A 16,207-nucleotide genomic window follows, 5' to 3' on the forward strand; every position below is an offset into this window, starting at 1 on the left:
TCCCCGAGACCACTCAGAGGCAGGCCGGCGGCCCCTGCCCAGCCCAGGCCCCGTCGCCCCGCAGGCCCTGAAGGGCCTCAGGGGCGCCGCAGCCCGGGCGAGGGCGCAGAGCCCTCGGCGCCGACAGGCTGCCTTCCCCGGCTGCTTATGCCACCCTTCCCCCGCCTCTCCGGCGGTATAAACGGGGCGGGCGCCGCCAGACCGGCTGCCTGCCTGCCTGCGGCCGCGGGCCGGCCCGCTCTCCCCGCCTCCCTGAGGCGCGGCGCGGCCTGGCCTGGCCTGCTGTGGCGGCGGCGGCGGCGGCGGCGGCGGCGGCGGCACCTAGGCCGGACGGCTCCATGGCTTTCATCCGCAAGCGGCGGCTAGAGCGGGAGCTGTACTCCAAGGAAAGGTGAGCGGCCCTGCCCCGCCGGCCCCGGCCAACCCCGCTCGGCCTCCGCCACAGGGGCGGGGGGGTGGGGGCGCCTCCCGCGGGGCTGAGCCGGCCTCGCCCGCTCCTTCGCCGGCGAGGGGGGGCCCGGTGCCGCGGTGCCCCGGCCTACCCCCTCACCCACCTCCTCCCCGGTCTGCCCCCTCCGCCGGGGTGGGGGCGGCGGGGCCCCCCGGGCCGGGGAGGCGGAGGGCCCGGCGGAGCGCCGCGGGCAATAGGGCCGCCTGCGGGGAGGCAGCTGGCCCCGGCGCAGCGCCGGAGTCAGAGGCTAGCTGCTGTGCTGGGCTTCGCCCTCGTTGTTGTTACTGTTTTAATCAGATGGCTAATGGTTCCCGAGAGTTAAGGCTGAAAAGGCTGTAGAACAGACCTGGAAAAATATGAATGCAGCTCGCCTTGCATAAACTGCATGAAAATAGTGTCTGTAGATTTCTATTTGTTTGTTCTCAGTTGTGTTAGTGGCATGGACTTACAGCTCTGCATCACTATAGATGGATTTATTATTTTTTTTTCCTGAACATTATAATTAGCGTATTGTCAGCCCTTACATTACAGACTCTGTGACAGCTCTTTAAAGTGTTAAATTCAATTATCCTGTTCCTGCTTTCTGACTGATCTCTATTTTGTGTTCCTGTGGCTAACTGCACATACAAGAAAGGCTTATCACACGTGCTTGAGTATATCCTGTATTTACTCTCTTATTTTTAGCTAGTGTCCTGCTTATCTGCACCTGGCTTGTCACAAAGTTTCAAAACCCTTTGCAATCTTAATAATATTGCCATGTGGGAAATCTCTATGAGGTGAGAGCAATAGGTCAGCGAGGGTGGTGCCGTGGAGGGACACGGGTGTCTTCTCTGGGGGAGCAGGGCTCCCCGGTTGTCTCCCGCTGCAAGAACCGGGGAGCCAGCAGGCAGAGGGGCCGGACAGCAGGCTGGTCCCGTGCGAGCCCTGTGCAAATTCCTGATGCTGCCAGTTACTCAGCGCTGTTTATTGTTGGTGAGAGAACCACATGACAAAGAGCTCGGCTCACTTTGTCCAAATAAATTCTGATTCATAGCTGTTCAGCCTGTGAAGCTACTGCAACTTTTGAAGTGTTTTCAAAGTACAGACATATTCTGGATCGCTTTTTGTTTTATTGAATATCTCTTCCTTGCTGCTTTTGGGGGCTGCTGTGGTTTCAGTTATGTACGAGGGGCTGCAGGGAGAATGGATAAACTTCCCTTGTAGAAGGGAAAAGAGAAGGATTTTTAATCTTGAAGTAAAACATCTTAAGTATAGGAAAAGCTAGAAGAATGACTGTATTAGCTCTGTTAAGGATTTATTGTAAATAGTCTCCTTTTTTGAGAAGCTGAGAAAAAGGCCAAAACTCATCAGACTTGTCCCAAAGAACCCAAGTGGGACCTAAATCTCTCCTAAAAAGCCCTGAAAACAAAACCAACATGTCAATGTCTGTCAGCATTACTGATTTGCAGTTATTGAAAGTCTCTAATGAGAAATATTTTTCTTTGCTCGTATTTGGAAGCATTTTAGGATCTTATTGAGTTTGTAATTTGAGCACTTCGTGAAAGATGAGTCTTGTTCTCATTCGCACTGGTAGCTTTTCCTATCTAAATATCTGCAAACTCATTTCTCTGTTTCTTCCCCTTGCCTAACAATTGATAGTTGTGTAAAATAAAAGTAAATTTGCATATATTTTGTACCCCGTATCAGGTCTTTTCCCCTCTCTCTCTTCCTGTGCTTTTCTAAATTAGGAAATCTTAAAAACATTGAAGTGATTTAAAAGGGTTTGGGCTCTGAAATATCGAGTGAGAAATATCAAATTCTGTCTGCTGTTTTCCTTATATTTCTGCCTTAAAACAGTAGGGGGAAAAAAAAAAAAGCCCTTTATATCACTTAATTGAAGGGATAGCCTCTGAGAGCTTTTCTTTTCGCCTTCTTTCTGGGTAATTGTTAGAGATGCCAACTCCTGCTTCAAAGCTTCTTTTGGTTTACGTAATCTTGGTGTAGATACTTCCTAGTGAGATGACCAGGACCTTCTGAAACTTTATGGCACCTGCGTTTCATGTGTGGTTTGGTTTTTTGTTTGTTTGGGTTTTTTGTTGTTGTTACTTGTACATTGCTTTCTACAAAAATGTAAGCTATGAAAGTTCTGGTTAAGAGTACTGTGAAACTTAGTAGGTAAAAAGTTAATCTTCTTATGCAGTTGCTTTGGGGGGGAGGAAGATCAGATCATTTTTAAGTGATCTGAAAAAAATTATTTCCTCTTAACTAATTAGTTGGACCGCTTTAATGTCTGGTTACATAAACCCACTTTTCTGACTGTATGCAGTTTTCTAGAAGAAAACATTGAAATGTCTTGTGTGCGCACACTGAGAACAAGCAGCAGGTTTTACTTTACATGTGATTAAACAAATCCATGTCCCTACTGAGAAGGGTTCATCCTGGCAGGAATTTTCCCTTCAAATTCATCTGTATTGGTAGACATCTATTTTCACTTTGCCCAGGTGTTCAGAGTAAAGGAAGATGAGCTATTATGTCCCTTTTTAATTAGTATTGTGTGCACGCTTACATAATTTAATCTTTAAAATATTCAGCATTCATGAGTAGGAATCCTTTTTTACAAACAGTTTTAGTTGCAAAACTTCGAATTAAAAGGTGTGGTGTTTGGCTCAGGTTGTTGCTCTCTTTACAAATCAAGTTCTCGGTTCTGTTGGTGGTGTGCCCAAAGATGGCCAAGTCTAACGCTTGTTACAGAGGCTCTTCATGATACAGTTCTGCTGGTTTGTCTTGCACACTGCTCGGCTTCCTGTTTGAGGGGTTCATCTCTTCTACTGGGAACATCACTCACGCGAAGCAACCTACTGGCAGCACATAGGTTCTGCGGATGCATCTTCTGCGTGACGGTTGCTTGGGCATTTGGGTATTTTTTTTTTTTTTAAATCTGTAGCCTTATCTTACTTTCTTGGGACAAAATATACATAATGAGGGCTTTTATTCAAACATCAGCAAATGAGTCCTACAGCTGGCCTATAGATACTTTGCTCTTGTTAGGAGGAGGTTTAATTTTAGAATTGGTTTTACATAGCTGTCGGCTGCTGCTGGGTTGGGCTGGCCTGCTTTTTGATCCCTGGCAACGTCCTTCCGTTATCAGGATTGTACTTCCAGTATTGAGTCAAGTGATTATGCAAGGTGTGTTGGATCAGCCACTTGAAACCCCTGTGTCCAAGTCGATTTCCAGCATGTGTTTTCCTGATGAAGTGATGGAAATGGTCAGAATTCAATCACAGATTAAGAATTTAAAGCAGGATCAATGGGGTACCTTCTCTGGGTGGCATAAACGGGATTTTGCCAAGATACTGGTCCCTGTGTCCACATTTACTCCTGTGTCCAATTTGAACAAGTCCAGTGCTTCAGTTGGTAGGTGACATTGGTATATAAAATAAATTGTGGGTTTGTTTTGGTTTTTGTTTTGGTTTCTTCCCCTGTGTTGTTGGATCTCAGATGAGATCTCTTCAAACTGAAGTATAGAGGAACATGCAGTAGACTGTAATGTAGTCTACTTGCTTAGTAGACTAAGCCTGATAACAATACGCTCTTTATTTGGAGGATATTTTATAGCATCTTGGCAGGACTTATAAACCCCAGGTTGTAGTTTGTAAAGTGTGATTCGCTTCTTTGTTGCATACTCTGAACAATGCTAGGAATGTTTGGGTGCCATTTGGGTTCCCAAACCTTATGTATAGGGGATGACATCATATGAGGTGAAGTTTTGCAAGTGTTTTCCTGCTACTTAGTGTTGTGCCCAGTTTTCCGCTGCGCCTTGGGTGTGTTCTTGATTCATATTCCTCAGCCCTCTTCTGAGTGGCAATTATGTGGAAGCTTTCTGGAAAAGGCAAAAATAAACAAGTCACTTCCAACTTTGTATTTAGAAGAGAGCAACCAGAGTTCTTCACTGCTTTGTTCATTTACCAGCCTTACCTGTGTCACCCCTATCTTTCTGCTGCTGTAGGTTAAGTTCTGTTTTTCTTGGTAAGGTGCTTGCCTTTTTTTTTTTTTTTTTTTCCTTCCCCGCCTGAAGCTGCTTCACAAACCAATACTGATTCCCTTCACAAGAAAATACCTTTGACATCACTTCCATATGAATTTTTCAGATTTTCTTAATATAATTTTTCTGGGACAATACAAAGACAGGAGTTTGAAATAAGTCTTCAAGCAAAATTATATTAGCATGCTTTAATTTACCTCTCCCCTTAAGTGTAGGTGCTTACCTTTTAAGCTTAAACAGCTCCGTCATACGCTATTAAAAGATTAACTCTTTACTCCACCAGGTTCTGTATACGTCTAACACTGGGTGAGAATTGAAGATGTTCCAACACAAAAGCTGTTAGAGCCTTCATTAAAGTGATCTAGGGGGGAGTGGAGGTGTGTGTGACTACACTATACTGATTATCCACTGCCTCCCCTCCTGCCCCCCCCCCCCCAACATACACCCCCAGACAGACAGACACAACTGTGACTGAACAATCTTCCTTCCTTTCAGACCCGGGAAACTCCTTATGTTCTTTAAAGTTGTTTCTTTTCCCAGCTATGTGAGTTGTTATAATAGAAAATGTTCCCTTACCTAGCATGTTCTTCTTTCCCACCCCCTTCCAAGCTGCTTCTGCTGTTGATTTTGAATACAGGGTTTGCATTAAACCTGAGATGTAACAGCTTAAGTACACTTTCACCCACGCTAAAGCTCAAGGTTTTGCCCTGGTGGCAATGGCGGCTATCAATTCATTTCATCCTGGAAAGTGAAACTGCCTCTTTCTCAGCATCTCTGACAGCAGAGCTGCTGCGCAGGCTTGCTGCCTTCCAAAGGGTAAGGTCTCGTTCCTGGCCACCTTGTTCTTGCCCCTGACCCCTTCACATTGTCATTTTCAAAAGAATATATTGTTTTGTTTTTTTTTTTTATTAGTCTAGTTTGTCAAGTTCAATATACAAGAGAAAATGGTAAATGATCCCTGAAGACGTGACTGTGACTTACTAACTTCATCTTTCTGTTGCGAGCCACTGAATAGCATGGTGACCACAAAATTTGTGAACGTAAACCTGTGAAATGTGTCTTTATTAGAAAGCCAGCATGAAAATACCCTGTAATACGCTTTAAGGTGTGAGTTTTATTGCTTGATTTCAAAGGATTTTGTGTCAACAGGTTGAGTTGCTTTCCAAGAGAAGATATAGCATTACTCTTCTCTAAGTAGATTTTTAATAAATGCTGATTAAATCATTTATACTTGGGAAGTTTCAAGTAAATTGGGTTATACATTTTGAAAATGGATTAAAAAGAACCACTTGCTGATGATAAGAAAAATATCTCAAACTTGATCCTTTTCTGTTTGCCTGAAACAGAATAGCTTCTGGTATTTGATTATTACTGTATTATAGGAATGCAAAGTTTGAGAGCAGCAGGCAAATGTAGAAGATCCCTCTGATTTTTATTAAAAAACCCAACTGTTTGTGTTAGAACTGGAACTGGTTTTTTTGGATACTAGTTCTTGCTGATAACTTAAAAGGACCAAATAAAATTCTCTTTCATTTTAGATATGATAGTATATTTTTGTACATTTCCCAGTTAATACTTATGGTTTGCTTGGGGGGGGGGAGATTTTTTTTTTTTTATAGGTTTCTTTTATTTTGGGGGGGGGGGAGCCAATTGCATTATTGAAGTTGTCCAGTCCTTCTCACTGGAAGACCAGTTTGCCTGACTAATTGCTGAGGTTGAGGGGTTTTTTTTATGCCTTGGGGTCAGACTTGAAGGCAAGGGAGGGTAGACTGGGAACAGACTTGCTTAGTCTTACTTGACTTGACATTGGCTTTGTGATCCAGGCTGTTCTTCCAGGGCAGTGTGGTAAGTCACAGGCTTACAGCGTGTGCTGTTAATTACTCAGCACAGGGAACAGTACAGCTGCTCAGTGGCTGAAGACCAAAATACAGTTCTCAACTGTTACAGATTTAATCAGTTTCTTATACAGAGTATCATGCATTCTCTTCCTACTGTTATTTGTTTGTGTTTTGGGTTTTTTTTTCCTCCTGTCATGTGCAGAAGAATTAAATTACTATTTTAGATTTATACTGTGTGTGTACAAACTCCTGTTGTAGGACTACATAGCAGTTGATAGTATATAAATTTTGTATGTCAGTCATCTTGATATCACAACTGTCTTTAGAATACCTTCTTTAGCTCTTTGGAAGACAGTTAGCCTAAAGTCCAACTGCTTAGTTGCATGTTGAAGATCCCCATTGCTTTAATTGTATAGCTATTGTGATTGATTTTCTATTTTTTTCAGGCCTTCACAACACTGTGTTTGCCTACTCATGCAACATACCAGAGACTGATCTGTTCCCTTACTATCTGTAAATACTTGTTAAACCTCCTGGCAAGCCTGAAGTATCATCCTGTTCAGTGATGGTTTTTAAGAGGGACCCTGTTGATACAGTAACTATCAGTGGCTCTACTTATTTATGTGGAAGTCTGTTGTGTGAAGATAAAAAGCTCTGTCTGTACTCTAGTAACATCTGATTAAACTTGACTTTTCCTTTTTTTGACAACCCTATGGATCATTAACACAGACAAATGAAATTTAAATACTTAAGCAGTAAGGGCTGAGATGAGTTGAGAAATTCCAGAAGGTTATTCCAGAGATCATGCTTCATAATCTTCAAAGTTTGCAATTAGCAGTAACTTGAACTGGTCTAGATTTTTTAGCCAGTAGTTGAGATGCAAGTCTGAAAATTTTGGTTCCACTTATGGTATCATAACTAGAACTTGAAAACTTATTTGTAGAAATGAAGGTAAGATGGACTATTGTCATGAGCAAATGAAAGAGAACAGCACAAGAAAAGGAGACGCGAAAAGCTCCAGGGAGCTGGAACACACTGGCAGTATCATGAAGAAGAGTTAAAGATAGACTTGATATGTGTACGTAAACAGTTAGACTCCAGGAAAAAGAATAGCAATATTTCTTCTTAGCTAATGATGTCTTTAATCATATGTTCTTTTGTCCTGGTGAAGAAGCAGACAGTGAAATCATGGTTTGAGGGATACTTTATGGCCAAGAAAGGTGGAATTTTGGAAGGTGCAGTTTTTATGACAGAATCTTTGGACAGGCTGTAAGTTTGTTCCAATTGCAATGGGCTCTTGAGAAGAGTAGAGATTGGTGATTGCATTTGTGGAGATTTGATGTCTGGCTCTGTCTGCCTGCAGAAGTGACTCATAGCAGCCTGAAAATGCAGGAAAATGCAGTTAAAGTAAATGGACTTGCAAGTAGGAGAGTAGCAACAAGCACAGAAATGCTTGGAAGAGACTGCAGAACCACCTGGAATGCTCTGTGGAGAATGTGGGGGGAAAGATAAAATGTGGAAAAAGCACTTGGCCTGTATGACATACGATGTTTGGAGAAAAATGCTTTAACAGCTGCCAGCAATACAACCCTTTTTCAAGACAGCAAAGCTGAGATCAGAAAGTGAGCATGAAATTATGGCACAGGAGGTCGCTGGTCTCCAGCAAGGAGCTCTACGGTGATGCTGTCTCTATAAAACTGGATAGTGAGTGGTCATGTGAAAGAGCCACAGAGACTAGTAGCAAGAGGGTAAACTGGGTGCTGCTAGTAAATATTGTATTTAAAAAGGAAGAAACCTACAATTTCCCACAGTAGCTAGTTAGCCTATATGAAGTGTTTATCTTGAGTTTTTGTGCGTACCTTGTGCGTTATTTTTTTATGAAATCATCTGATTCAGCAGGAGTGAGGATTATGCCAGGGAAAGTGTACCTCAAATCCTTCCCAGTAGCCCACAGCTTCTGATTTTGGGAAGGTGAATTGATGCATAAGGTGTTTGAGTATAAAGATACAATAGTTTCTAGGGGATGGTTATCCTGAAAAATTTGAAAGATAACTCTCTTGGTTTATGTATTTTGGCTTATGTAAGCATGTTGTAGTTACTGTGAATAGCAGAGCCAATGTTTTGATGTAAAAACATGGCTTATCTTGAATATATGAAGGATTCCTGCATTTATCAAAAACTTAAAAGGAAAGTCTAGTAATTACCAGTGCTGCCAACAAGTGAATCTGGAAAGAGTATAAAAATGTGGGGAGTTTGTCAAAAGAATAAGTGGAGACAAAGGACAGAGCCCAAGAATGAAGAATTTCAGAAATTGGTAAAACCTGGTCGATAGAATTAGTTTTCTTGGAAGAAAAATTGTGGGACCACGAATGTCATTGCTGTGAAGCTGATTGTTCCGTATGTCAATCGTGTCTGTTACCTGATGAAAAAGAGTAGATTTTTTTTTTTTTTAAACAAATCTGGGTATTACCTTTGTTCTTAACTTTTTTTTATTTAAATATTTTGGCTTGTAGATAATAAGCTGAATGTACATGCTTATACATACTAGAAAGAAAAACATTCTGATGGTGAATTGCTCTTTATATGTCCTAACATAGCTTTATTAAAAAGCTTTCAATCAAAATGTGATGGGCCTTGCTAGATCTGAGTTTGCAAAATCCCAGAAAGTTTAATTTTGTCCCAGGTGATTTCAACTGGATGTGTTGAAAAATGGGATTTAATGGTAACTGTGTGGAAGTTGCTATGGTTTCATACTCCTTTTTCCCCCTTGGCTTGTAGACTGTTCCTAGCAAAGCTTTATTTCCTCAAAATGCAGATCTAGACCTTCTATTTTAGCTTCCTGAAGGTGAGTGATCAAAATAAATATGAAAAGAGTGTTTTGGCTCCTTCAAAGGCCTCAAACTTGGAAATTCAGTTTACACCTGTTGATAGGACATGCTTTCATAGGTGGCAGTAAGTTTGAAGAACAGACTTCTATGAGAAACAGAAGGCAACTGAAGTTATGTCTTCTGAGAAAGGATACGTGAAGGCAAAGCCCCTAAAACCCCATTGGAAACTAGAGATATTCAAGAACCATACAATAACAGCAGCTGGGGTAGACGCTGAAGAGACTTTTTGAGATTTGTGTTCAATTTTCTTAAGGAGTTTTGTATGGCGTATACTGTTCTAACTCTTATATTTTCTAACATTTTAACATCAGTTGTTTCTTAATGGCATCATAAAATAGCTATTTTCAGGAAAGGAGAGGTAGAGATAATGCTGTTTTGAAAAAGCAGCAGAGCATTAAGACAAAGTGTCTTGGACACAAAAGCAGTTTTGAGTATATGGACCCACTGTTACTTGTAGTTACAGTAAACCTTTATTGTTATGTTCTGTTTAATGTAACAGACACAACACAAATCTTACGTGAACAAGATGGATTTTCCAATAACGCTGTTTTTTCTATTGTAAAATACGCTTTCTTAACAAGCAGGCTTTTCAGTACATTCAGTTCATTTTGTGAACTCTTGACATGTTTACTGCTATTTGAATACTGCTCTGGGGACACTTGACGTTTATTAGCATTGTCACGGGCATTTCTCGTGAAACACATCATGAACACAGTACCAAAAGCTCAAAGCGTGGATGTGAATAAATACTAAGTACTTCTGGAGATCAGACCAGCACTGCACACAAACAAGCTGTTGTACTTCCAACTGAAGTGATATAAGATGTTTCTGCTCCTCCTGCTGTGCCAGTACCCACTGGCATTCCCCACAGCTGAAATGCATAGGTGACCGTGTGTTCACCCTGTTAGTAAAGTTGGTGAGTTTTAATCACTTGTAGCAGTTTTTTAAGTTAAGTCATTAGAACATGGAACTGTGTTGTCTATCTAACCTAGCCTATTTGCATTTACCTCGTACCAGCACTGGCATTACTATGATCCTGCAATTAAATACTTTAGAAGACTTCAATTTTTTTATTATTATTAATTTTTTTGTTGTTGAGGTTTGTTGTCTATTGGATTAGTCCATAAACAGGCTTCCTGTAGGGTTGAACAGGCACTGGTACAGAGGAGGTGCAGAAATGGGTTGGAGAGGAAGGTAATGCTTCCTCAGAGGGTATCCATTGAGTGGCTCAGCCGTGTTGTAAAAACTGTGGCCGTGTTTTCTCTTAACACTTTAGACCAATGTAATTTGGCTTTGCTTCAGAAAGATCTAATCTCCTCCATTCCAAGCGATTAGTTCTTGCCCCTCCTTTTGTGTCATTGCATATTTTGACTGGCATACACTGATCAGGGCTAAACTAATGTTTACTAGGGGGAAAGCCTGGCTATGTTAGGATAGTTCCCACCTGAGACATATGAACAGCATCAAATATCTAACCTTACATATGTTGGAAGACCATCAATCGATCTTCATGTGTACACAGATTTTCCATATGGGTTTGTCCGTTAAAAAGTTAATTTAAATTAATTCATTCTTGGGGTGTGGGGCATGGCACAGTAATCAGTGAAGACTTCCCAAACACTTGATATATTTTATTAAGAATACTAACTGTTATGGTGTTTTCTTTTTGAATAAATAATTTTTATTTATTTGTAGGTTTTCACTGCTGCTTCTTAACCTGGAAGAATATTACTTTGAACAGCACACAGCTAATCATATTATAAATAAAGGTTGCAGAGACGAAAGGTACGAAACTCTTACATACGTTCATTTACTGGAGTTGTTCTAGTCTCATGTATCTCTAACACATACACAACTACTTTCTTTTTTGTTGTTCCTTTTAGAAAATTCAGAGGCTCTCTAAAAATCTGTTCAAAGTCAATCATTTTTGAAGCTGATGACAATATCCAACCCATTATCAAGGTAAGCAGTGCAAACTTACAATTTCGTGGTAACTTAAGGTTCTCTTTAAAAAGCTTTTAAGGAGGAGTATGTATTTTTATAACTTGTTGCAGATACCACTGAGAGACTGCATTAGTATAAAAGCACCAGAAGACAATGAAGCAAATAACCCTTTCACACGGTATGTGAATTTGAGTTACTGTATGTATGTATTTAACTCCTTTAAAAGCTGAAACACCCATCTCTTCAAATATCTTATTTACATTTTAGGGATACATCTGGAGGGATTTCTGTTGTATGTAACCAGGTAAGACCGGCATATAACAGGTTCTTGATGTATAAATGAGCGAGGTTACACTCTTTAATGGTGCCTTTCTTGACGCTGGAGTCTTAGGGTGGGGGGTTAACTGGAAACAAAACTAATTAGTGTCAAAGACTTAGCATTAATGTGAAGCTGTTGATGCTGGAAATTTCAAACTGTTAATGAGTTCATTAAGTCATTAATTTGATAAAGTGAACTTTCTGCACTGTGCATTTTATAATGGAGCTTAGGGCAATTTTAGAATTGAATGAAAAAGGAGAATAGACTGAAATTAAACGGGTTATTAATCACCTTTGTTTTGGTCTTGCTATATTGCTTTCTCCTACTTTCTGCAGCGTGTAGTGGTAATGGCAAAGCCATCCTGATCCTTACAGTGCAGCTTTGTGAAAGCATTGGACTGTGCTGTATGTCCACCAAATAATTTTCAGTAGCTGTCCTGAAATATTGGGTTCAAGTTTCAATCGTAAGTTGTGATTAACTTGGATATGTTCATACTTAATGTTAACCAAGGGAATATACTTCAAGCTTTGATAAATCACAGCTGGTAGGTGTTCCAAAGCTGTAAAAGTTTCCAAAAAAAGTTCATATTTTCATTTCAGGAAAGAACAGAGATGAGGTCGGAAATATCCTTTTAAGCATTCTAGCATCTTTGTAAAATCTGTCTTTAGTAATACCTAAAACTGATAGCCTTGTTCAGTTAAGTACTGCTGCAGTCAAAAACGAACTCAAGCATTTAATATTATCTATGCTGAAGAAGTTTGTGGGCTGTGTTAAAGTAATCAGTATATTTAATGTTTTTAAAAAAGGTATTTCTAATTGTTCCATGCAATTGTTCCACCATACATCATGAGTGTATGACATCATTAGTATATGTTCTGAAGAACAAATGATTATAAAAACATCTCATAGGAAAGGAGAATTAACTTTTAAAGTGGCAAGTGTGGTTAACACCCCCCACTCCGCACCCCTCCCGTGTGTAGCTTGCCAGTCATCCTCCTGTCTCTGGGGAAACGTTCTGAAATAGTTGGGTGGCATGATAAATGCTGGCATTTTATATAAAAGGCATAAGGACTTTTGAGTGTGAAGTACTCGCTAGTTACACGTATGACAAATCATGATCTAATTATAAATATTTTTTCTAAGTAGAGTTTCTGCCTGTAGGAAACTGCACATAGCAAATAATTGGAACATCTTAAACATCTTTGCCTTTTCAGGCTCAAAAAAAAATTGTTAATGCATAGCTGGATAAGAAGCTTTGCTTTACGTAACAGGCAACTTAGAAACCAATGGCTATAAAATACAGCAAATGAAAATAATAATTGGAGATTATTTCAGTATTTTTTCTCAAGATAAAATTGGGGAAAAATCCTCCAAAATAGGAAATGAATACAGTATGCTAAAGTTTTTTGCTCGGCTTACTTTTTTTTTTTACTTGTATTGTCTACTTTTTCATGTAATTTGGGGCTCTCAGTGTAGAAAAGTGTTTAATTATTCTGCAGAAGAGCGATCTGAGTGTAAAGCATGTGTCTCTTACTCTGATTCTTATTCTCCTATGGCCTGATTCAGGTCTGTACATGCTGATGTCAGATGAAAGGCACTAATTGCCATTATTTTTTGATGTAGCACTTAGAGAGGCATGCTGAGCTTGTAAGCTTCTAAGCATACTGCTCACTTTCTTCTGGCTGGACAGTGCTGTGAGTGGTCTTGTTGGTGAAGGTTGGCTCTGTTGTCAGCCCGTGGGAAGGCTGTACGTGCCAGCCAGAAGGCTTCTGGCTAGAGCATGGTGCAGCATCTGTTCTTGCAAGTTTAATATTCGCTCTTGGTTTGAGGCTGCTGCTACAATGCCTTGGAGTGTAGAACCACAGGTATGCTAGCTGTAGGAAGCAAATCGAGGCACTGGAAAAGGCCCTTTGATTGGCCAAGTCTCTTGGGCCATGGAGTAGAAGACAGTTGGTAGTGCAGTCCAGTGTGTTCTTGTGCAGTTCAGAACCAATCCTGAGTCTTACACTGAGGCCTGAGATTTAGCAAGTTTGAGCCTTCCCTACAACAGAGCAAAACCATGACTGACTTCTGGCTTGTCTTCTTTCAGACAGCAGATAGTAAGGTGATATCTACAAACCAACGTGCTAGCAGTTAAGTCTTTCTATAGGAGTTGTGACAGTGTTCTGAAGAAGGAGAGCAGTTTCACGTGGGTTTTGGGGAGGGAAGATCCTCTCATGTCAGAATAGCATCAGAGAAACAAAACTTCAAAAATGTGCTGTTGGATGAGAGAGGAAACCTGGTGTTCATGGCGCTTGAAACTGGAAGTGAAATGTTTAGCAGTGGAAGAAGGGGTTCATTTGAGGAGGTTTACACAGTAGTTTATGTTGTGAGTTGCCCCTGTGGGGTAATTCCCATCAGGACAGAACCCTAAGGGCATGAGCCACCAGAAAAAAAGAGGGGGAGGATCCTTCCATTTAATGGGATTAGACGGATGGCTGTTCTTATTGGCTTTAATGTTGCAACTCCTTGAAGGTCGTATGATTAGAATAAAAACCCACTAATAAACTACAAAAGTATGTAAGCCTCTGAACTAAATTGGACACTTGCCCCTCTTGTAGTTAGCTGCTATGAAAGGTCATTGTTTTTCTGCAGTTTATCTGGGGTAGCTAAAGCAGGATATTGCAACCCAGTGTTTTGTTTGCTTAAACAGTGTTCTTAGCTTTGTCTTTATCAGTACTTCTGATTTATTTTATTTTTTAAGGACTGAAACGGTAACATCTCTTACCCTTTCAGGTTTTTCTCATTAAAGAAAGAAACATTATTGCACCCTACAAAACAGTAAGAGTAAGTATATGTTTTTTCCACTATTCTTAGCAAACTAATGTTCTATAAGGATTTATGTTCTCATTTCTGAAAGAATAAGATAATTATAACTTGAGGAATATCACAATAAAGCTTAAAAAAAAAAGTAATTGTGCATATTGATAAAACAAGTGTCTGAATTCTTCCATAATGGGTTTGCGATATTTCTTGGAGGACATACTGCAGACTTGACACTTGCTATTTACCTTGGTGTGCAGCTCTGTGGGCTCAACAGTCAGAACTGTCAGCTGGCTGCTAGTAGTCAGTGGACACTGCATCCTAGCTAAATGGCTTCTCCTCAGCTCTGCTCACACCCGAGATGAGAGACTGCTAATTGATATTTCCCAGCTGAGTGCTTCACAGTTCAAACACATGCAGATAAGGCTGCTCACAGCAGAAATCAGAGCTTACTTCTGGTTGCTTTCTGCTGATGGGGTGGGTCTGCTCTGCTTCTGAGCCTGGAGGCTTCAAGGCATAGAAGTAAAGGTTTTTCACCTGGAATGCGAGATAGGTTAAGACACAAACACAAAATGAAAATGCAGAGAAAGGCTGAGAGAGTTGGGGTTGTTCAGCCTAGAGAAGAGAAGGCTTCAGGGAGACCTTATTGCAGCCTATCAGTACTTAAAGGGGGCGTATAAAAAAGATGGCGGCAAACTTTTTAGCAGGGCCTGTTGCGACAGGACAAGGGGGAATGACTTTAAACTAAAGGGGGGTAGATTGAGACTAGATGTAAGGAAGAAATGTTTTACGCTGGCGGTGGTGAAACACTGGAAGAGGTTTCTCAGAGAGGTGGTGGATGCCCCATGCCTGGAAACATTCCAGGTCAGGTTGGACGGGGCTCTGAGCAAGCTGATCTAGTTGAAGATGTCCCTGCCCACGGTAGGGGGGTTGGACTAGATGACCTTTAGAGGTCCCTTCCAACCCAAACTATTCTATGATTCTGTGATTAAACACCGTATTTGCCCAAGGATTGAAACAGACAGAATTATTTTTCTCAACATATTTGTTCAAATAAGAAATTTCAAGAATGATGAAGTCCATAAAGTTGCGTTACTGTAATGAACAGCAAAGAGACAAGAGATAATCTCTGTTCTCTCAACAACTGTTTTGGGTTGGTTTTGTGATTAGTTCTGTCTCTAAACTAGTATTTTTCTTATTTTCTTTGTTTGTTTGCTTTCTGCCATTAATTCTTGATGTGTTGAACCTCTTTTCTAGTCCTTCTATTCTTCTGTTTTGCCTCCACGTGCAAGATTTATTAAGTATCATACAAATATCTTAACACATTGCCAACACAGTGAAAAAGAAAAGAATCAAAAGGGCTGTTTGGATGGCTTTTTACTTTTGTTTTCTCCGAAGTCAATATTCATTCATACCTAAAACATTCCTGACAGTTAGGCATTACAATTTACTTCGCAAAAGTGCAGCTATGTTTCTGCATATTAAAACAAGAAATCTAGTTTGCCTTCAATCATTTCAGAATTTTTTCTGTTGCTGCTAAATATCTTCTACTTGAATCGTTGCCAGTTCCAGATGCATCACTGAGTACTGGAATTTGGTAGTGCATTCGATCTTCCATGTCTTGCATTGATTGTTTCAGATCAATTACAAAATACTGAGCTATTGTCTTTGCACATGGCTGGAGAGCTCCAGAGGGAACCGCTCACAAAAGATTTTACATTGTTGGCTGTAAGCAGTCCTTGTAGACCAATCCACTAGGATTTCTGAGAGCTGTGCTTCCCTTGTTGAAGGAAAATGGTACTCTGGGTGAAATGTTACAAGGCTTTTATCTAAATTGCTACTGAATTTCTTGTTGCCCTTTACTCCAGCTCCATTTGCTTCCTGAAGCATGCTTTCCTCTTGGATTGCTGTCAGTTCAGCTCAGATCACATACATTACACTGAA

The 16,207-nt window shown here is 40.6% G+C and overlaps 1 protein-coding gene across 1 annotated transcript in view; it reads left to right on the forward strand.

Moving 5' to 3' along the window:
- The first annotated feature begins 309 nt into the window (after positions 1 to 309).
- Positions 310 to 16,207, forward strand: part of NSMAF (neutral sphingomyelinase activation associated factor) — a 41,044-nt gene continuing 25,146 nt past the window's right edge. The window contains exons 1-6 of the mRNA XM_076329665.1: positions 310 to 391; positions 10,894 to 10,983; positions 11,082 to 11,160; positions 11,253 to 11,320; positions 11,410 to 11,446; positions 14,237 to 14,287. Coding sequence (XP_076185780.1) covers positions 339 to 391; positions 10,894 to 10,983; positions 11,082 to 11,160; positions 11,253 to 11,320; positions 11,410 to 11,446; positions 14,237 to 14,287 — 378 coding nt within the window. The 5' untranslated portion in view covers positions 310 to 338. The remainder of the gene's footprint in view (positions 392 to 10,893; positions 10,984 to 11,081; positions 11,161 to 11,252; positions 11,321 to 11,409; positions 11,447 to 14,236; positions 14,288 to 16,207) is intronic.

Source organism: Aptenodytes patagonicus, chromosome 2 (genome assembly GCF_965638725.1).
Source record: "Aptenodytes patagonicus chromosome 2, bAptPat1.pri.cur, whole genome shotgun sequence".
Classification (NCBI taxonomy): domain Eukaryota; kingdom Metazoa; phylum Chordata; class Aves; order Sphenisciformes; family Spheniscidae; genus Aptenodytes; species Aptenodytes patagonicus.